Source organism: Homarus americanus, unplaced genomic scaffold (genome assembly GCF_018991925.1).
Source record: "Homarus americanus isolate GMGI-L3 unplaced genomic scaffold, GMGI_Hamer_2.0 scaffold52512, whole genome shotgun sequence".
NCBI classification, from domain to species: Eukaryota; Metazoa; Arthropoda; class Malacostraca; order Decapoda; family Nephropidae; genus Homarus; species Homarus americanus.
Window position 1 is genome coordinate 10,696,876 of NW_024735442.1, and position 23,775 is coordinate 10,720,650.

The 23,775-nt window shown below is 39.8% G+C and overlaps 1 protein-coding gene across 3 annotated transcripts in view; it reads right to left on the reverse strand.

Annotated features, from left to right (window-relative positions):
- LOC121871021 (leucine-rich repeat-containing G-protein coupled receptor 5-like) overlaps positions 1 to 23,775 on the reverse strand; it is a 130,389-nt gene that overhangs the window by 4,116 nt on the left and 102,498 nt on the right. Inside the window, exons 8-17 of one of the 3 annotated variants that reach the window (XM_042373077.1) lie at positions 22,313 to 22,381; positions 20,940 to 21,083; positions 20,269 to 20,409; positions 19,381 to 19,446; positions 18,791 to 18,934; positions 17,885 to 17,956; positions 15,617 to 15,787; positions 14,733 to 14,848; positions 6,520 to 6,630; positions 269 to 463 (exon numbers count right to left, since the gene is read on the reverse strand). In XM_042373077.1, the coding sequence (XP_042229011.1) occupies positions 269 to 463; positions 6,520 to 6,630; positions 14,733 to 14,848; positions 15,617 to 15,787; positions 17,885 to 17,956; positions 18,791 to 18,934; positions 19,381 to 19,446; positions 20,269 to 20,409; positions 20,940 to 21,083; positions 22,313 to 22,381 (1,229 nt within the window). Of the gene's footprint in view, positions 1 to 268; positions 464 to 6,519; positions 6,691 to 14,732; positions 14,849 to 15,616; positions 15,788 to 17,884; positions 17,957 to 18,790; positions 18,935 to 19,380; positions 19,447 to 20,268; positions 20,410 to 20,939; positions 21,084 to 22,312; positions 22,382 to 23,775 lie in introns of all 3 variants that reach the window. The other 2 variants (XM_042373076.1, XM_042373075.1) reach the window with 2 other exon arrangements.

A 23,775-nucleotide genomic window follows, 5' to 3' on the forward strand; every position in this document is an offset into this window, starting at 1 on the left:
TTCTCTTAATTACAAGCTGAATGTAAAATATACAGTATAAAAGAATTTCTTACAGTAGGCAGTAAGAAGGTACAGGTCAAGCCATACTTGCTCCTGTGAGGCAAGTGAGTATTGTACCGTGAAGAAACAGTGTCAGTTTTGACTTACTAAGACAAAGTGAAAATGAAAGTACTAACTCACTGAGGAATGAAAGAAAACATTAAGTCACCTAAATAAAGTAGTAAAAACACCGGCTCAGATAGAAAGTGAAAGGAAACAACTAACTCACCTAGGTAGAGTCCCATGAAGAAATCGGCGAAGGCGAGGTTAGTGACGAGGAACCTGGGCACGTCCATCTTGGCTCTGGCAAACACGAGCACCACCACTACCGCGCCGTTCCCCAGCAGTGCCAGCAGGAATACTATCCATACCCCACACCGCAGTGTCCACCAGTCGAAGAGATCCTCACACGGCATAAACGGACCTGCCAACGAGGACAACATCACAAGCTGAATAGGTCACTATGGGTATACGTCAAAACTAGCTCACTACTAGCTGAATAGGTTATAGCAAGTTAGGTCACAACTAGTTGAACAGGTCACTGATAGTTGAATAGGTCACTGATAGTTGAATAGGTCATTGATAGGTGAATGAATAAGTCACTGATAGTGTCCTCAAATGTGAACAAAATACTAAATTCCTTGGGGTTATTGTTGATGAGAAACTTAATTGGAGAAACCACATGCAAGCCATTCACAGTAAAGTCAATAAACAGTGAGGTATCACACTCGGCAGTCATTCACTCTTGCAGCAATGAAAGATATCTATTATGATCTTGTTTACCAACACCGGATACACTGTAACACACTATGGGGGGCCTCTGGCTCTTCAAAAACACAACCCCTGATTACTGCACAAGAGAGAGTTGTGTGGACAATGACCTACTTGAAAATACTGATCACAATAAAGAACAATTTGCTTAATTGAAAATGTTGAAATTCGAGGATATTAACACCTACTGCTGTGCCCTATTTGTTTACAAATCTGTCAATCACTTGCTTGACAATAATTATTTCCAGTTCTAGAATAAAGAGAGATGCAACTTAAGGCACCCCGAGCTACTAAGACCACCCCCATGCGCTCCTCTAGGTCCCAGACCTCAACAAAATATCACGGTGTAAAGGTGTGGAACAACTTATCCCCACCCATCCAAGCAAAGACTATGCTTCCTTCCTTTAAATCATCTCTTAAAAAATATGTTTTGTCCAAGTACAGGTTGTACCTCTCTAGTCCGGCATTGTGTAGTCCCCAAACTCCTGTGGTCCGGAACGATTTAAGTTTGCCAAATAGCCAACATCCCTGATGTAACTCAAATGTAATTTCAGTTACAGTACCATCATTTCATATTGGAAGCAGAATTATGGAAGCATTAAAGGTAAATTAAATAGCATTCTAACAGTATTACTTTTCTTATTTATTTATTTGTTTCCTATCTTATGTTTTTATGTTTTATGTAGGATGTTTCGGGGGTGAATTTCCATGGTCCGGAAATTTCCATGGTCCTGCACCGGTCAGGTCCCGAGGTTGCCGGACTAGAGAGGTACAACCTGTACTAATATTTTTTGTAATACCTACTTTATATTCCTGCTTTTATTGTACCACCAAAAATGTTTTAGCTGAAATTGTCATGTAAGATAGATAGCAATTACCATTGCAATAAATATATTTGCCAACTTGACATGATACTGACAGCTCTGTCCTCTTGTTCCACCTTAATACAACCCATGTTGTTCTGTTTCCCATTTCAATATCAATATAGGTCACTGATAGTTGAATAGGTCACTGAGTTGAATAGGTCACTGAGTTGAATAGGTCACTGAGTTGAATAGGTCACTGATAGTTGAATAGGTCACAACTAACTGAATAGATCAGTCATGGTTGAATAGATCAGGGTAAATATGTAGAAATTGCCATGCAACGAAATTAATGTACTATGGAAATAGGTTTTTGTAGTGCACAACATCGTGTTTCATATGAGCTTGACCTTCATTTTCATTGGAAATAAGTAATTATAGAGATATGACCTCATCCCCCAATTACCAAAAATATTAGTTGCACAAAGTGAGCAGGGTTCTGAGGTAGAAAGAAATTGTGTGGTAAAAACACAAAAAAAAAACTGACAACATAAAACCTCCTTACCAAAGAAACCAGAAGTACTTGACCTAGCCTCCTAGCCAGGGGGGGCTAGTGTCTGTTTCTTATTGCAGTATCAAGTACTGTATGCTGATCTTCATTGTACCGACAGTCTGAATCACACCTTGGACACTTGACAGAAGAAGGGAGAACACCACGAGCCCTTAAAATGGCAACAGCTGCAGCTTCATTCTCAAAAACTCGCTGAATTACACGCCAATCCGTTAGTGAGTAACCTTCAAAGTCACTATCCATTTCCAAATATTTACCATGCATCTTTACAGTCATTATCTATCTTCACACAGACACTATCCATTTCCATACATTCACTATCCATCTTCATATTCTCACTATCCATCTTCATACAGTCACTGTCTATTTCCATACATTAACTTTCACTATCACTTTTCATGTTCACACAGTCACTATCCACCTCCATACAGTCACTATCCATTTCCATACATTCACAGTCACTTTTCATCTTCACACAGTCACTATTCATCTCCATACGGTCACTGTCTATTCAAACATTCACCTTTACAGTCGCTCTCCATCTTCACAGTTACTATCCATCTTCATACAGTTAAAGTCCATCTTTACAGTCACTATCCATCTTTACAGTCACTATCCATCTTCATAGTCATTATCCATCTCCATGCACTCACTATCCATCTTCCATCATCAGTCACTATCCATCGTTCGTCACTACCCATCTCTATACAGTTACTATCCATCTTCACAGTCACTATCCACATCCATACAGTCACTATCCATCTCCATATAGTCACTAACCGACTGTGAAAAAGATTTAGGAGTAATGATAAGTAGGAATCTCAAACAAAGTCAACAATGTGTATTTGCTCGAAACTAGGGTAATAAAAGTACTTGGGTTCTTACAAAGGAGTGTTAGTTACAAGACACCGAGGTCACCCTAAAACTATATCTTGCGCTTGTGAGACCTCACTTGGATTACAGTTCAGTTCTGGTCACCGTACCACACAATGGATATAGAATCTCTAGAAAGAATTCAGAGGAGAATGACAAGACTAATCCCAGGCATTAGGAACCTTGAGTACAGAGACAGGTTAAAGCATCTTAATTTTCACTCCCTCGAGAGACGTAAAGTGAGGGGTGATATGATCGAGGTGTATAAATGGAAGTCAGGGCTAAACAAAGGCGATATATTACAAAGGTACTCAAACTATTCAACCAGGAGCAAACTCATAGCAATGGTTTTAAATTAGACAAATTTAGATTTAGGCGCAATATAGAAAAACACTGGTTTGGAAACAGAGTAGTGGGTAAGCGGGACAAGTTATCAAACATCATAATTAACTCAAATACGTTGCATAGATTCAAACGTGGGTTGGATGGATATATGAGATTCCAGTATTGGCCAATAAGCCCGCTGCAGTTGACTCCGTTCTTATGTCGGGTCTACCATTCCAAGGGTCGGGTCTACCATACCAAAGGAGGGGACTTACTTATCGTCGGGTGTGTCTACAGATCTCCAAACTGTGGCCCACTAAATCAAAGGAACTTAAGAACCTTAATAAACAACATGGCAATGCTCAACCCTAGCCACCTCCTTATCATGGGGGATTTTAACTATAGCGACAGTGACTGAAGAAACGATTCCACTCCGAATGACTTGAATAACCCTGCTACTCTTTTTGTAGAAACTCTGAGAGATAATTTTCTGTTCCAACATGTTAGAGACCCGACACATTACAGAGGGGAGCAAACACCCAAGCCACTTGACCTCATCATAACAAACGAGGAGGGTATGGTGGCCAAACTGGAACACCTTGCCCCAGTTGGCACCAGTCACCATATAGTGTTGTCATTCAGATTTAACTGTTACCTAGTTCAGGATAAGGCCAGGCCAAGGTGCAAATATTACAAGGGAAATTACAATGGGATGAGGGAAGAGATGAGGGGTATCAACTGGCTTGACTCATTAAGGTACAAGAACGCAGACACTACGCTGAAGATCATAACTAGTAAAGTGACCCATTTGATCAATAAATATATACCCAAGACCAAACCCAGTGCTTCTAGGAATACGAGGGGATCCCTACACATGAACCATGAGGCGGTCGACAAAATTAAGAAGAAAACCCAGAAATTCAAGACGTGGGTTGGGTCATACGATGAGCAAGACAGGAGGATGTATGCAAGAGCCAGAAACCAAGCAAAGATAGAGTGTAGAAGGGCTGAAAAGGAGTTCCAGAGTCTGGTTGCAAGCGAGGTCAAGTCAAACCCAAAGGCGTTTTACCGCTATGCAAAGTCGAAATTGAAAACGCGAGTAGGAGTATCAGACCTGAGGCTGGTGGATGGTAGTTACGCAGATTCTCACCAGGATAAAGCTGAGGCATTGAACAGCTTCTTTTCCTCGGTGTTCATAAGAGAGGACGCAACTAACCTTCCTGCGTTTGAGGACAGACGGTTCGACACAGCACTGACCCACATTGTGTTCACAGAAGAGGGTATTAGAAATAAACTGTCCAAGCTATAGGTCCATAAGAGTCCTGGACCTGACATGGTGCATCCTAGAAAGCTAAGAGAGTTGTGCAACGAGCTTGCAGAGCCCCTGAAGATCCTGTTTTGTATATGCCTGGATGAACAAATGGTCCCCAGTGAATGGAAATGGCTTATGTGAGTCCTATTTTCAAGAAGGGCGATAGTCACTCCACGAACAACTATAGACCGGTGAGCCTGACCAGCATAATATGTAAAGTACTTGAGAGTATTATCAGAGATGCCGCAATGGAACATCTAATACGAAACAACCTTGTAAAAGATTGCCAACACGGTTTTATTCCGGGGCACTCCTGCTTAACACAATTGCTCAAGGTATTGGATATTTGGACCCATATTCTGGAACAGGGTGTTAATATCGACAATATTTACCTAGATTTTGCCAAGGCTTTCGACAGTGTACCCCACTAAGAGCTGAAAATCAAACTGGAAGGGTACGGAATTCGGGGAAATGTCCTAGTGTGGATAGAAGACTTTCTACATGACCGCAAGCAGTGTGTGGTGATTAATGGCACGAAATCGTCATCTGAACCTGTCACAAGTGGGGTACCACAGGGCAGTGTATTGGGCCGCTGTTATTTGTTTGTTTCATAAATGACATGCCTGACGTTGTACACTCCTCCATACAAATGTTAGCCGATGATGCCAAGTTATTTCGGGAAATTAAGAACAAAGCGGACTGTGAAGAGCTGCAGAAGGACCTCTGTGGGCTCCAGGAATGGTCGAAGAAATGGCTGCTGAGATTCAATGTCACGAAGTGTAAGAGGATGCACCTGGGGCGTACCAACGGTAAGGAGGCGTATCAAATGCCCTAACGGGAAGACAAAACTGCACTAGTTGAGACTGTATGTGAGAAGGACCTAGGTGTATATGTTGACAATGAGCTGAAGTTCTCGGGCCATTGAGAGAAGAAGGTGAATCAGGCAAATAAATTATTGGGTCTTATAAGAAGGTCGTTCAGATATCTAGACGGTCCGTCCCTCGTAACGATCTTAAGGAGTGAAGTGCTTCCCCATCTGGAGTACTGTCACCCCATCTGGTCCCCGAGATATGCTAGGGACTGTCAGTTGGTTGAAAATGTTCAAAGGAGGGCCACCAGGCTGGTGCCTGCACTTTGGCACCTCAGCTACCCTGAGAGATTGGAGCGCCTGAACTTGCCTAGCTTATACTACAGACGGGCAAGGGGGGACCTAGTTGAGGTGTATAAGCATCTCAGGGGGCACTACTCAGTTGAGTGTCCTTACTTGGAGCTGGCGGACGCTCGCCCCACAAGGGGTCACAGCTCATGGTTGAAGAAGCCGCAAGTCCAGAAAACTGAGGGCAAAATTTTTCGGAGTGAGGGTTGTAAACTCTTGGAACAATCTACCAGAAAGTGTTGTGACAGCACCGAGTGTGAGCTCTTTCAAGACAAGACTTGACCAACACTGGAGCGGGTTCAGGTACATTCAGGAGCCGGTGCATGCCCAGTATTTGCCAACAGTGCGTGACAGAGACGTGACCGATCGCCCGGGCGGCTAGCGAGCCGAACTTTTGGTGAAGAAGATAAATGAATAGGAAAAGTAATCAGAGACGTGACCGATCGCCCAAGCGGCTAACAAGCCGATCAGTGGCGAAGAGGATAAAAGTAAAAAAAAAAGGGTCTAATCTACAATTCAAAGGGTCGGGTCTACAATTCAAAGGGTCGGGTCTACCATTCTAAGGGTCAGGTCTACCAGTCCAAGGATCGGGTCTACCAGAATCGATTCCCAATTTCATTCACCTGACTCTTGGTTCATATTAACCTGGGGTGTTGTTTGTTTCACTGACCTGGTTCGGGGTTGCAGAGGACCTGATGGCGAGGCAGGAGGGGCAGGGTGTGGGTGGCGGCGGTGGCTTCTCCCAGGTCGAGCGAGGTGGTGTCAACCAGGTCGGTATTGGCTGGAGGGAAGTCAGCAGCCAGGTTAGCCCAAATGGCTGCAAAGTTTGTGCGCAATCCTGCTACAAACCGAAATCCAGGTCGAAAAGAAAAACAAAGAATTACTATCTATAAACCATAATGCCCAAGGCCAAACTCAAGCCCAAAAAATAAATAAATAAAAAAGGTTTGGTAAAATTTAGGAGATTTTTTTAAGTATCTTCTTTTTCCCTTTTGCTGGTATATACTGTAATGAACTGATGAAAGAAGCACAGAGGGGCTTTGTGAGCAGCGAAATGCACCACATGAGCTGCAGCAGTCTTGGGTGTCACTGTGTAGTTATAGGTAGGTGAGAGGTTGTGTGTTTTGCATCGTTTCACCGAGTTAACATGATTATCTGTTGTGTTTATGTGTATACACCTGTATAATGGCTATGCGACGAATGTATGAAATATGTGTATGACAAGTGTATGGTTTATGTTGTTATGGTTGTGTGTATTTAAATGTGTGTATGGGGGGAATGTATACATTAAATTGTGCATGAAGTGTAATGTGATGGTGGTCATGTGTGTATATTTGCAAGTGTATGTTTGTGGTGGTGGTGTGTGTATATACTGCGGTGATATTATGTGTGTATGAAACTGTGGTGCTAATGTGTGTGTGTACCGATGAGTATGTGTTTGTTCAGTGGGTGTGTGATCAGGTGGAGAGGATGTGTTATTGATGTGCTTCGCTGTACTGCCAGTTATCATCGTGAAAGTGTGGGCAACTCACAGAAACTGAAAAACTGCCAGTATGGTTGAAAGTGTATGAATGATAGAATACAGCCGACAGTGTATGAGTAATAGTGTATGGCCACAATGATTACCCGAGTGTGTGCCTTACAGTGTATGGCTAAGAATGTATGAATGATAGTGTATAGCTGAGAGTACATGACAAATAGTGTAAATGTATAGCTGAGAGTATGCCTGACAATGCATGGCTTGGAATGCATTAATGATAGCGTACACTTGACAATTCCTGCGTAATAGTATAAGAAGGATAGTGTATACCTCCTGCTTGCATGGCTAAGAATGCATGCAACGACTTGACAGTGTATGGGTAAATGTATGCCTGACAGTATGTGACTTCTATGCACACTTACAAGTGTGTGGAGGTGAAGGTTACAGGTAAACCCAGATTGCTGGCTAGCATGGGGCATATCACGTTTCAGGCTGCAGTACTGTAACATGCTGACGCCATGCAAGACGTGGTAACGTGTGCCAGCTACTGCTACAGGGGCTGCCTCTATCAATGGTAATACAACCAATTCAAATAACACTAATTCTTAGAAATAAAATACATATAACATAAAATACACTGCAAATAAATGACACACGGGGCAATAACATGCGCTATACCCAGCCATACAACACCTCTTATTATGCTGCCTAAACTGTGATTTATTTTGTGTGTGTAGGAAACAACTGTTACTCTTACAAAATAAAATGATATATACTATATATGGGTGCCGTACATATATCGTTAAACTCTAGCAACTTTCGATCACAAAAAGCTTATGTACAGCTAAATTTAGTGATCTATCATATTAGCGCAAGGTTGACTCAGAACTTCAAGTGCAGTTAAGTGTGAATTCAGAATGAGACACGGCGGAAAGTGAAACATTTTCTTATTTCCTGTCTTATGGAAATAAATGGAGACTGAAAATATTCAATCACATAACACTTAGGGACTCGAAGGTCAAGAAGTTCTCTGTATAATGTGTAAACTAATGCAAAGAATTTCCTTCATACAAAGTATAACTTGGCAATATATATATGTATATACTGTACAGTAGTACCCCGATTTACGCGGTCAATTGAACCCACAGGGTACCGCGTTAAGTGAAATCCGCGTAAATGGAACAACAGAACATATGGGATTAATTCCAATAGAGACTGGCCCGACCCCCAAACTCTACTTTTTCCGACACAATACCTATGTTCTAGTAAAAATAACATCTTAATTTTATGATGGTACATGCACACAATTAATACTAAAGAGAAATAGAGAAATACAGTCACCAAGTAAATGTCCATTCAAATAATGGACTTAACTCCCTCCCCCTCTTCTCACACTACACTGCTGGCTCTTCCCTCTCTGAGAAATTTTGGGGGGAAAACCACTAGATTTTAATAAATAATACCTGAAACTAAAGTTAGGATAATATAATTGACATTGCTGGATTCCTTGTAAGACCAGGAATATTTTGAATATAAATGTCATATATTTTGCACAAAAGATAACATATTTACTCAGAGTAAACATTATATCTAAAATTTGTATGTCTAATGCAAAATCTATGATGTTTATATTCAAAATGATCATCAAATTGTAAGAATTCCAGCAATGTAAATTATATTCTGGCCGGGTAATTTGTATGAATTTTATGAGCTAAATAAAAAAAAAAATATATACTTCACGCATATATGAGTAGATGAACCGCGTTAAGTGAAAGTTCGGTTCTGGCGAGGCACCGCGTATATGAGAAATCGCGTTAAGTGAAACCGTAAAGCGGGGTAATACTGTATATGTATATATATATATATATATATATATATATATATATATATATATATATATATATATATATATATATATATATATATATATATATATATATATATATATATATATATATATATATATATATACAGTCAACCCTCACTTTACGCGGTCCCACATTCCGCGTTTCTACGTTTACACGTTTACGCTGTGCCCTGCCAGAACCCAGGATGCTCACATTCCGCGGTGGGTGTACCCCTTTACACGGGTGAAGTATAATTTTTTTATTTAGCTCATAAAATTCATACAAATTATCCGGCCAGAATATAATTTTCATTGCTGGAATTCTTACAATTTGATGATCATTTTGAATATAAACATCATAGATTTTGCATTAGACATACAAATTTTAGATATAATGTTTACTCTTGAGTAAATATGTTATTTTTTGTGCAAAATATATGATATTTATATTCAAAATATTCCTGGTCTTACAAGGAATCCAGCAATGTCAATTATATTATCCTAACTTTAGTCTGATTTATTATTTATTACTAAAAAGGTAAACAGTCTGGTATTCCCACACATTTATGTAGTAGGGACGGTTGGTGGGGGGTGGTGGGGAGGGAGGGACCGGCGACCGACCATCTGTTACCGTGTGAAGAATATTTTTTTTTTTATTAACTGAAGATTTTTATTTTAGCTCATAAAATTCATACAAATTACCCGGCCAGAATATAATTTACATTGCTTGAATTCTTACAATTTGATGATCATTTTGAATATAAACATCATATATTTTGCATTAGACATAAAATTTTTAGATATAATGTTCACTCTGAGTAAATATGTTATCTTTTGTGCAAAATATATGCCATTTATATTCAAAATATTCCTGGTCTTACAAGGAATCCAGCAATGTCAATTATATTATCCTAACTTTAATCTGAGGTATTATTTAATACTAAATGTTAAAATCTAGTTTTTTCACCCACTCTTTCTCTTGAAAGGAGGGTTGGTGGGAAGTGGGGGGGAGGGTTGAGACGGACTGACCATCTGGCTGGTTGGAAGAGGGGGGAGGCAAGGTGGGGTACTTTGATTGACAGAAAGTGTTGTGAAGAATATTTTTTTTTTATTAACTGAAGATATTTGTTTTAGCTCATAAAATTCATACAAATTACCCGGCCAGGATATAATTTACATTGCTGGAATTCTTACAATTTGACGATCATTTTGAATATAAACATCATAGATTTTGCATTAGACATGCAAATTTTAGATGTAATGATTGCTCTGAGTAAATATGTTATCTTTTGTGAAAAATATATGACATTTATATTCAAAATATTCCTGGTCTTACAAGGAATCCAGCAATGTCAATTATATTATCCTAACTTTAGTTTAAGGTATTATTTATTACTATACCTGGTTTTCCCCCACAATTTCTCAGAGGGAAGAGCCAGCAGTGTAGTGTGAGAAGAGGGGGAGGGAGTCTGTCCATTATTTGAATGGACATTAACTTGGCGACTGTATATCTCTATTTCTCTTAAGTATTAATTGTGTGCATGTACCATCATAAAATTAAGATGTTATTTTTACTAGAACATAGGTATTGTGTTGGAAAAAGTGGAGTTTGGGGGTCAGCTGGTCTCTATTTCATTTAATCCCATATGTTATGTTATTCACTTTACGTGTTTCTCACTTTCCCCGGTACCCTGTGGGTTACATTAACCGCGTAAAGTGAGGGTTGACTGTATATATATATGTATATATATATATATATATATATATATATATATATATATATATATATATATATATATATATATATATATATATATATATATATATATATATATATATATATATATATATATATATACCGGTATGTATATGTATTTATCATTTTTGGAAACTTCTGACTGGTAATAGACGATCATGTAGGTCGTAAAAATACATGTACAGGTTGTACCTCTCTAGTCCGGCAACCTCGGGACCTGACCGGTGCCGGACCATGGAAATTGCCGGACCATGGAAATTCACCCTTTTCCTGGATAGATAGTGACTTGTGCTTATGCCTGGAAGCACTAGCACCACTTTCTCTGCGTCATGGTCTCTTTGAAGACATCTTGAAGGGTTAAATGTCGTATAGTAGCTTCTCAAATTTCGCGAGTTTTTAATTCTTAACGTATTTTATTGGAACACACAAAAAAATAAATAAATAAAAATTTTGACGGCGGAAACTTGAATTTCGACGGGTTTGAACGGCCCACCAACGTGCAGACGATGGGCATAATCGTGTAAACAGCGTCATTTCTCTTATGTACAAAAGATTCATTAGCCTATTGTTTATTACTGAATGTCTTTTTTATTGAATTAATGTTTGTGTGCAAAATGAGCAATACAATTCATTAATAATACGTAGAATATTAAAACACACGAGGAAATGAGACAGCATTGTTTTCGTTGATTACAAAACCAGTGACTGACTGGTTCTACATATAAAACTGAAGAAAATAAGACCTTGGTTGTAGCTGTAGTAAAATTAATAGGGTTGTTTTAAGTAATGTTATTTAATGTTAATAAATGGAACAATAGAAGTAGCTAACGGTAATGGTAAAGAAAAAAAGAGATCGCGTATGTAAGTGCGCATGCGCACACGTGAAAACATATCGTCATTACTTTTCATAAGAATATGAAAGCAACACTTATTTACTGTTCATATATATTTTAGTTAATGTTTCTGAATTTGTTTTTATTGAATTAATGTACGTGTGTGCAAAATTAACAATACAATTTATTAATAATACGTGGAATATTAGAGGAGACGAGACAGCTGCCAGCATTGTTTATGTTAAAGCTTACAAAACCAGTGACTGATTGGTTCTACATATAAAACTGAAGAAAATAAGACCCTGAGTTTAGCTGTAGTAAAATTAATGTAAAAAATGAATATGGTTGCTTGAAGTACCTGTAATGTTATTTAATGTTAATAAATGGAACAATATAAGTAGCTAACCATTAATGGTAAAAAAAAAAGTGAGACTGCTCGTATGTAAGTGCGCACATGTGAAAATATATCGTCATTACTCTACATAAGAATATGAAAGCAACACTTATTTACTGCTCATATATATTGAAGGGTTAAATGTTGTACTCTGTATAGACAAGCAGAGAGAGAGAGAGAGAGTGCAGCCGAACTGCCGGATGTAAACAAACCTTAATTTCCCGCGGCTTTTTTTTTTTTTTTAAGGGGATTAGCCCACCCGGGCATAGGTCACTGACCCACATTGGGGCCTGAGGGGCAAAAATTTAATACTCCTGTAATAATAATAATAATTCAGATAAGGAAAAAGAAAAAAGAAAAAAAAGCTGCCTATCTACCTATTGGACAAACTAAAATCGTTCCGGACCACGGGAGTTTCCGGACCACAGAATGCCGGACTAGAGAGGTACAACCTGTATAATGAAAATATTCATACAAAACCTAACCTTGTCTCACCTACTTTAGGTATAATTTAGCTATTTTATGATAGTAAACGAGGCCTTACAAGAGTCAGATAAAATTTTAACATGTACAAATTAATTTTCATTGAGTTATAGCAATAAAAACAATAAAGTTATCTCTATTCAACATAAACTTCAATATACCTTTCATAGAATATCATTGCAAGGTTTATGTAAGCCATACATGCAAGATGTAACTAATTTAGGCAAGAAAAATGACAAAATCCAGACAAATTTTCAGTCTCTGTTTTCAAATCAGTATTTATCAAATAAAGAATTTTGATGCATATGTAATTGTATAACAAGAATGAATGCACAGGAACCACCACTCTCACACACAAAAAAACAAAGATTCAGAGAAAGTTACATTTACTGAACACTATATACAGTACTGTCACTGAAAACTACAGGTATCCCATATTCCCTCCACCATATATTAAGGAGTACACTATGTTATTTATTGTAGCTAAGCTGGCATTCTTTGTGGAATAATATAAATGATTATGCTCTTGTCAACCTTTGATGAAAAACATTGTAAACTAGCATAGATAACTATGCTCTTGTTATCAACAACAAGAACACGAATAAACAAATATTCATGGTTCTTTCAGCTGCAATAGTGTGTGACCTAAAATCACTTACAACAGAACAAATTCCCTCTATAATTCAACATCAAAGCAGTCTTCTTGAGCTAGTATTAATGGTCTTCAGTTCATTATTCCTGTACTACCAAACAGATTTTACATTGCAATTAACACGTGATGACTCATGAGAGAAGCTGTGGCGTTCAGAACCACACCACATATCCTAGACTTTTGACAAACATTTAGTACACCAGACATTTATCAGAAGTGTCTGGGATACTCTCACGAGTGGCAGAAGTTAATGTACATCAAGGACCTAAACTAATTCTCAAATCCCTAAGATGTATCTCAGGATTTAGATAAATTCCACGACCCTGGGATACAGTTCTCAACCCCAGAATAAGACACAGAACCCTGACATACATTTCTGAAAGTCCCGAAATTCATTTAAAAGCCTGCTACAGTATACACATGAAAACCATGGAATTCTTTTAAAAGTCCTGAAATATATCTGACAGTTATGGATCACACCTTACAGCCCAAGATTAAATCTGAAACCTTGAAATTGACCCTAAAAGCCTTGAAGTACATCTGAGAATCCTAGAAGATATCAGAGAGCCCTGGCATGGCATGGATCCTGAAAGTTGGAATACACATGGAAGCCCTGATATACACTTATGGGATCTAAAATGCACCCGAGAGCTCTTGTAACATAAATTAAAGCACTGGAATACATCTGGTAGCTCGAAAATACACCTGGGAGATCCAAGAGCTATGCAATACATCTGAGCTCCAAAATACATTTGAAAATGTTGCAATACAACTAGGAGCAATGCAATATATCTGAGAGCTCCTGAAATACAACTGAGAGCTTCTGAAATACAACTGAGAGCTTCTGAAATACAGTTGATAGTTTCTGAAATACAGTTGAGAGCTTCTGAAATACAACTGAGAGCTTCTGAAATACAACTGAGCCCTAAAATACAGCTGAGAACTTCTGGAATACAACTAAGAACTCACAAAATACAACTGAGAGCTCTTGAAATGCAACTAATAGCTACAAAATACAACTGAGAGCTCGTGAAATACAACTAAGAGCTCATGAAATACAACAAAGAGCTCATGAAATACAACTGAGAACTACTGAAATACAACTGAGAGTTCCTGAAATACAAGAGAGCTTGTGAAATACAGCTAAGAGCTCATGAAATACAACTGAGAGCTTCTGAAATACAACTAAGAGCTCATGAAATACAACGAAGAGCTCCTGAAATGACACCGAGCCCTTTAAATAAAATAGTTTCCTGAAATATGACCGAGAGCCCATGAAATACAACAGGGAGCTCCTGAATTACAGCTAAGAGCCATGAAATACAACTGGAAGCCCCTGAAATACAACTAAGAGCCCCTGAAATACGATTGAAATGTCCGGAAATACAACTGAGTCCCCTGAAAGGCAACTGAAAAAACCTAAAGAACAGACGAATCACCTGTTTCTGGCCACACGCTGGACACGTTCCATATAGTCGGGTCGAGTCCCTTGAAACCATCCCCACTATAGATGACTTCCTCGATGATTTGGGGTGCTTCCGTATGATCCTCTAGCCTGTGAACGATGGAAAAGGAATGAGGAATCGACGAGGGATAGGAAATGGTGTGAAATGAAGAACAATGGGGAGGAAAATGCTGTGAAATGGGACACAAACGGGAGGGAAATACAACTAGACCCCGACTTACGACTGCTTCGACTTACGACCGTCGGGACTTACGACCGCCGCAGTTGTGACCATTTTTTTTTCTCTCTCCAAATGACACACGCATTTTCTATACCGAAACGTTTCCAGTTAATGTAGTCTCCATGTATAATTAGAAAATTATGGGGGCCCCATGTGCATTCAGCTGACTACATTAAAGGTAAGTGCTCAGTCACACTGTATCCATTCCTCATTATTTATTACTTTCACTGTACTGTATTTCATTGTAGATTTTTTTATATCTATGTCGGACTTACGACCATTCGGACTTACGACCTGGATTTGGGGCCCTAACCCCGTCGTAAATTGGGGTCTAGCTGTAGTGTAAAATGGGGAACAAAGGGGTGGGGAAATGGTGGAATGGGGAACAAGGGGGGAGGGAAATGGTGTGAAATGGGGAAGAAACAAGAGGGAAATAATAAAATGGGGAACAAAGGGGAGGGAAAATGGTATGAAATGGGGGAAAAAATAAGAAAAATAGTGCACTGAAATGATTATACAAGATATTGGTCAAACTTGTTGGAAAAAAGTCTTGAACTATTAATCCACAAAGACTATGTTATTAATCCATGTTCTTCAATGATTTATTTTAAGATAATTTTTCTTCCAGGAGGAACTACCTGAGGAAGGGGCAGCAGTGGTAGGCGTAGGAGAGGGTGAGGGCTCTGACCATAGGGAAGCTCTCAGGCCCGGGGAAAACCCTGAGGTGACGGTTGTTGTGGACTTTGATGGAGACGACATGCTCCAGGCCTTGGGCAGGCAGCTCCGGGAAGCTGTTGTTGCCCAGGTTACTGTACACAAAAATCATACGCATTATACATAATAATACATAATCTCCAGTGTATACATAATCTACACCCTGTACATAATTTACAAATCATACACAATCTACACTATATATACAGTACATAATCTTACATAGTCTACACTCTCCCTTAAACTGTCTGAACACTGATAAATCAATGGATATAGTCGTATAGCGAAGAGTTTCAGGAGAAATGTATTCATTGTTACTATAAAAGGGTTCTAACTTCATCTGATTTCACAAACGGGTTCTAACTTCACTCAGGGGTTCTAACTCAATTCAGGGGTTCTAACTTCACCCAAGGGATCTTAACTTCACACAGGAGTTCTAACTTTACCTTGGAGTTGCAACTTCACCCAGTGATTCTAACTTCATCCAAGGATTCTAACTTTATCCAGGGGCTACAAACTCACCCAGGTATTCTGACTTCACCAAGGGATCCTAACTTCATCCATGAGTTCTAACTTCACCCAGGGACTCTAAATTCACCCACAGGCTCTAGCTTCACCCGGTGATTTTAACTTCATCCACGAGTTCTAACTTCACCCAGGGGCTCTAAATTCACTGAGGGATCCTAACTTCACCCAGGAATTCTAACTTCATCCAGGGCTTTATCTTCACCCAGAGGTTCTAGCTTCACCCAGGGGCTCTAAATTCAACCAGGGATTCTACCTACACCTAAAGTTCTAACTACACCCAACTATTTAAAACAATATGTGTTCCAATACTTTCACTTATAAAGAGACAAATTTATTTTTCAAGCTATTTATGCCATGAGCATCAGATACATGTACAGATGAGTGAAATTACTGAGGGTTGGAATTGTGAAGAGATGTAGTTAGGTGTACTTTGAACCACTGGGTGTACTTTGAACCTCTGGGTGTACTTTGAACCACTGGGTGTACTTTGAATCACTGGGTGTACTTTGAACCACTGGGAGTACTTTGAACCACTGGGTGTACTTTGAACCTCTGGGTATGCTTTGAACCCCTGGGTGTACTTTGGACCCCTGAGTGTATTTTGAAACTCTGGGTGTACTTTGAAGCCCTGGGTGTACTTTGGACCCCTCGGTGTTATGACAAATTCTCAAATTTCTACATGTAAATATATTACAAAACCTGCCGACTTTCCATGACCGGACCGACACTGACACCCACTGCCCAACAGCAGGCTTTATAGTGTAAGGTTAAACAGTGTTAAATAGAAAAATAGTAGAATTGGCCATAAAAAGATGATATTAAAGACCTAGTGAATTTTTATAGAAATTTTAAATAAAAAAGGAAAGGGCTTATACACTTGCACGGTGATTAACATACATGTAGTCAAGATATTGTCTAAATCCAAAGCTCTTCCCACTCCCATGGTCCTTAAATACTCGGAGGACAGTGGAAAGAAGTCAGTCTACATCGGAGCCTGAGGTGGGAAGCCGTTATCGGAGCTTTGAGGGAGAGCCGATTAATGTTGGCCCGACAGACTCATAGCGAGATATGAGCTAAAATTGCTGGCAAATGGAGTTTGACCACAGCCCAGTCGGGTCGTCGTCACTACTCAATACTGTGGAAACCCTGGGTGTACTTTGAACTCCTTGGTGTAATTTGAACCCCTGGGTGTACTTGGAACCACTGGGTGTACTTTGAAACCCTGAATGTACTTGGAACCACTGGGTGTACTTTGAATCCCTGGGTGTATTTGGAACCACTGCATGTACTTTGAACCCATGTGTGTACTTGGAACCACTGGGTGTACTTTGAACCCCTGGGTGTACTTTGAACCCCTGGGTGTACTTATAGCATGGAATATTTGACACTAGATAGTTAAACGTCTATTAATCTTAAGGTCATCTACTGAAACCAGTACACTTACGTCTCACTAATTAAGATTCATTTGCTTCTTGTCTATCGAAATCACAGGAAGCTAACAATGATGGTAATATTTACATCAGATGAAAGTTACTATGATAATATCGTGCCTATCATGCTATCATTTGACATAATTCACTGTTTGTCTCCTTGGAAAATTCCTGTTAACTAGAAGGAGAGTGAGTGAGTGGACAGTACCAAATAAACACTGGGCTGTAACTTACATGTCCTCGAGGCTGACGAGGGGGAGGAAGGCGTCCTGGTGGATGCTGGTGATGAGGTTGTCCTCCAGCTGCCTGCGTCACACCACTCTCTCATTACATAACTTATAACCTCATTATTGACACAGTTTCTTATAATTCATCACATATCATTATTCTTGATCATTCTACGTAACTATGTACAGTAGCCTACAAAAAACACTTATCTATTTACTGTACCAATTAATGCTCTACATAACCCTGCAATAAAATTAAGATTCTGAAAAGTGGTGATGAAGATACAGTGACAGTTTAAATTTCTCATCAAAGATATTACACAATGTTACGATTTTAATTCCAGAAGAAAAAAAATAATATAGTTGGTAATAATGTATATGAAGTTTAAAGACATCATAGGCCTGTACAATAGAGAGGAGATAGTGTCTTTGTTTGCACTGCATGACTGACAACTCAATCAGGCAGGAAGGGGGTCAAGGATGGTTGCTATTTGTCAGAGTCGCGGGAGGAGAGGATAAAGGGTTCTACCTGCAGTCTGGGGGAAAGAGTGGAGACATGGGAGTGAGGGAAGGGGGTGAGGGTTCACTTAGTCTTGAGGAAGAGAGAAGAGTTCAGAAAGGTGAAAAGATGGAGGGTGTGAGGGCTCAATCGGTCGTTGAAGAGACTTGTAATAAAAGAGTGAGAGATACAAACGTGGGAGGAGAGGAAACGTAGGAAGAGGTGAAGAAACGTGGGGAGAGGAGGAGATCATAGGGAAGGAGAAATGAAAAGAGTAAGACAGGTATGGAAGAGGGAGAGGAAAAATTCATAAGTAAGAGGGAAGGAAAGGGGGAGAGACTGAAAGGTATGGAAGTAAGATGACCACACTGGGTTAAGGCACAGGAGGGGGAAGGGGTGGATGGATCAACTTACAAGACCTGGAGTTTCTCAAGGCCGTTGAAGGTGTTGTTGTGGATGGTATGGACACGGTTGCCCTGGAGGAGGAGGTCCTGGAGGAAGGAGAGACTGCTGAAGGTGGCCGCCGGCAGGGAGCTGATGTTGTTGTGGCTCAGGTCTCTGTGAGGGCACACGAATTAGGTGTGTACAACATACCTGGACACTTGTTGCATTTAAAATTAGCTAATACAGATCGCTACATTTTACTATTAGGCTATACCTTATTGAGAGGTTATATATCAATATTATACCATCATGTAAAACTATGCAATAACATAATATAAATTCTGATGCTGGTCTATTGAAATTGAATCCCAGATAAAAAACAAACATTACAAGACTACAGTTTTGCTGCCCGCTATTGTAAAAGAATAAGTGAAAGTTGACGATCAAGTTAATGTGAATGTTTTTGATTCAATTTTTTCAACATTTCCTAATCTGATACCTACTTAATCATGAACAAATAACATGAAAGAAAAAAAGGGATGAGTAGAGATTGAAGCAGTCATGGACAGTAAGTTTTCCGTCAGATAAAGAAACGAGAAGTGACAGTAAACTATTCTCACATTAGGCGGAGTTGACGACAGCGGTTGAGGTCCGGCATCTCGCTGATTGAGTTCCTCTGGAGGTTCCTGCAACACAACACACACACTCACAATACTGTCTCCTCCCTCTCAATAACTCATTACTTCTCCTCTTGTGGTGTGATGGCCAGACGAGAACACAAACAAATAAGTGACAATACCATTCCAAATAATATTTGATTGGTATTTTCCGAAAAAAAATCCATTCATGAAGATAATGAAGGTCTGACACATTAAGATGCTCTGACAACTATTTGAGAATGAAAACCCAGCCTTTGTTGTGTTGTGACCAAGAGTTCATTGTTCACTGGCAAGGAAGTTAATTCATACAGGTGTTGTAAATATTTTTTTTAATACTGTAATACAAGACTGTTGTAATGTCAATGAAAGTTTCACAAGATTTTTGTACAATTGTGAATTTAAAATTATTTTTTTTATATCACTGAATTATCCAAATGTTATTTAAATTCTACTTAACAAATAACTGAGTTGCTGATGATATATTTTGACCAATGCCTGACTCCTAATACTCAGTATGTCATCATCACTGCCTTCCTCCCTTATACCAAAAAACATGGCAGCACTCTAACCCTCACGTGGTCACTTCTCATATCCTCTCCTCCGTTTTCCTCTTCCTGTCTCTCGCCTTGACTGTCTACTTCTCTACCTCCCCATCTCCACTCTCTTCCAGCCTCCTGTCCGCTTATTCTACTTCCTTACAACACATAATTTCCCCCTTTCTTTTGATCAATTGACTTTTCTTTTTATCTGCATTCTATCTATTCTTCCCATCCATCAGCTACTCCTCCATTCTTTCCCCTATTTATTCCCCATTTTCCCCTCTACCCTCCCTCCGGCCCAGGTGCTCACAGGCTGCGGAGTTTGGGGGCAACTGAGCACAGGTTCTCGGGCACTGCGGTGAGGGCAGCGCGGTCTATCCTGATTAGCTCAAGACTCGAGGTGCCGTTCAGATCAGGAAATTCCTGCAGCTGCTTCATCTCCTTCAGGATGCTGGTGAGAGAAATAGAGATTGAGTGGTTGGTGGTTCGTGAATTTTTAGGGAACATGTGATTTTACAGAATAACTTTAGACTGCATAAACAGTAGTTCTCATGCACATAGGCACAATGAGGATCAATAGTTCTCAAAGGGTGATGAACTATTGTTTCATCGATTTTTGTTTAATAAAAAGTTTTGCAGTAACTTTAAATTCTAATGAAAAATTGGGTTGAGAAGACAAAACATTACTGATGCTGTGATGGGATATATCTGGTACTTTTTGGAAAGCACATAAAACTGACAAAGACTAGTTTACAGACACTAGTGATGAGAAACTGTAAATAATCAATATTAATAAAGACTATGGAAACACTCAATCAATTATGGGGGAATAATCACACATAGATATATACTGTACTTAAGATTTAGGTTGCAGACAGAAATTGACTGCATAATGAGGAAATAAATATTCAGTCAGATTAACAAAGTTGGTGAGAACCCCATTACAGAGAGACGCAAGGAGTACTACTGTATTAGACTCACAGCTTGGTAAGGGAGGGGAGGTTGGAGAAGGCTCTTTGATGGATAGTGAGCAGTTGGTTGGGCCACAGCGCCACGTCCTGTAGCCGCGCCAATCCCTTGAACGAGTCCTCACCCACGTATGTCAGCCTGTTACTGCCCAGCAACCTGACAGAACACCACCATTATAGTAAGTTGTCGAGTACATACAATTGTGTTGATACATGATGCAAGGGCCATGTACTGTCCTGTATGTTGCTTGAAACATTATCTTATACAGGTAATGTTGGGTGATATAGTATTCAGGTAAGTTATTTATCAAAGGCATAATATAGTTTAATAAGATAATAGAGCAATAAAATGCATGGTTATATCATTGATTTTGAGATAAATACACAAGTTAACCTCAGACTCAGGAATTTCATAAGTCAGCAGCACTTAATCCAGATCCCCTTGTTTCAATAATTGCCGACTTTTCTTTACATCTAATCTGACAGGTGAAGATTAAAGATTCAATACACTCAATCGCATTTATTGTAAAAGTATATCTCCTAATCTTCCTTCAAAACTTTGTAACTTATGTTTTATCTGGATGTAGTTCTTGCTAAGAGAACACATATTATTGTCAAATGACTTAACAAAATGAATTGGAATAGGATGAATAAGTAGAAAAAATATGCAATAATATTTCTTCTCATCCTAAATATAAGAGAGCTGAATTTTTTGTATAATTGTAAACATAAATGTACCTAAGAAATGTGGTCTATATGGGACACAATCATTAAAAATATTTAATTAAAAGTGCATCAATAAGATCATAATCTACTTGAGTGTCTGATGGTGTATGTCTGACAAACTACGTAAAAATTCAAAATGGGGCGGTTGAGAAGATCCAGATGATATAAAGAGATAGTTATAGTCTTTCAAAAACCATTAAGGGAAGTATATTGAGAAGTATATGTATGGACAGTTATGATGCCTTTTAAGTTACTATAAGAAGTGAGTACTATCTGTGGACAGCCAGTTGTATGGTTAACCTTCACGTACAGTCACTCAAAAAAACTAAAAAAAAACTATCAATACTTGGGGGGGTCGAAGAATTTCAAAATGAACACTGTGATTCTTGTTGTCTCAACAGGGTTGCCAAAATCCTTCGTCCGTTGTCTCATATTTTCTCAAAACAATTATGTATAGAAAATTTTTGAGTGACTGTACATGTATTAACTGGTATAGACAACTTCCAAACTGAGTACACAAGGTAAACAATCAATTAAAACAATGAAAATTCATAGATAAAGTGGATAGGTCTATGATCTACTGAGTGACTGACAAAGTATTAAATTTCCTTATGTTAGGTAAGTACTAATACGGGGTGGATGGGCTGTAGGGGTACTCACAGTTCTTTCAATTTAAGGCAGCGAGTCACCGCCGTCGGCACCTCTGTCAACGTGTTCACCTCTAGGTCTCTGTAGGGAAAACAAGAAAAGATAAACCAAGGGTCTCCCTCTCTCTCTCTCTTCCCTCAGTGTGTGTGTGTGTGTGTGAAAACAAACTTCCATGAGTGTCAACTCTTTACCTCATCACATAAACACCAATGCTTTAGCCCGGCTAAATTAAAAGAATCTTCAACACCAATGGCATCAATACAGGTAAAACTATCAATGAAAAACATAAAGGCCGGCTGGTTCAGTAAATTTTGAGAGTTTTATCAAACCCTTCATGTGTCATCTTAAAGGTTAGCGTTAAATCATAAAATACAGTACACTGTATACGATGACAAATATTTACATAAACAATACAATAAGAGCTCTTGACAAAGATACACAAATGCCTCGGTATATATTAACACCTGTTATACTGTACCTGATAACATTTTGTCCGGTACCTTCTACTCTACTGATGACTGCTGATCTCGACAAAATCAATGAGTAGCAATGACTTGTGTTCGACAACCAGAAGTGACGAGGTAGTGTTAGCCAGGGAGGTGGGTGTCCCTCCCGTCTACTACCAGCTGTGAGGGAGGAGGTGGGTGTCCCTCCCGTCTACTACCTGGTGTGAGGGAGGAGGAGGTGGATGTCCCTCCCGTCTACTACCAGCTGTGAGGAAGGAGGAGGTGGTTGTGTGTCCCTCCTGTCTACTACCAGCTGTAAGGGAGGAGGAGGTGGGTGTCCCTCCTATCTACTACCAGCTATGAGGGAGGAGGAGGTGGGTGTCTCTCCCGTCTACTACCAGCTGTGAGGAAGGAGGAGGTGGTTGTGTGTCCCTCCTGTCTACTACCAGCTGTAAGGGAGGAGGAGGTGGGTGTCCCTCCTATCTACTACCAGCTATGAGGGAGGAGGAGGTGGGTGTCTCTCCCGTCTACTACCAGCTGTGAGGAAGGAGGAGGTGGGGTGTCCTCTCCTGTCTACTACCAGGTGAGGGAGGAGGAGGTGGGTGTCCCTCCTGTCTAATACCAGGTATGAGGGAGGAGGAGGTGGTGTCCCTCCTGTCTACTACCAGCTGTGAGGAAGAGGAGGGTTGTGTGTCCCTCCTGTCTACTACCAGCTGTAAGGGAGGAGGAGGTGGGTAGCTTCTCCGTCTACTACCACAGCTATGAGGGAGGAGGAGGTGGGTGTCTCTCCTTGTCTACTACCAAATGTAAGGAGGAGGAGGTGGGTGTCCTCCTGTCTACTACCAGGGTCTGGAGGGAGGAGGAGGTGGGGTGTCCTCCTGCCCAGCCACTCAGTGAGGGGAGGAGGTGTGTGGGGTGTCCCTCCTGTCTACTACCAGGTCTGAGGGAGGAGGAGGTGGGGTGTCCCTCTGTCTACTACCAGGTCTTTGAGGGAGGAGGAGGGTGGGTGTCCCTTCCTGTCTACTACCA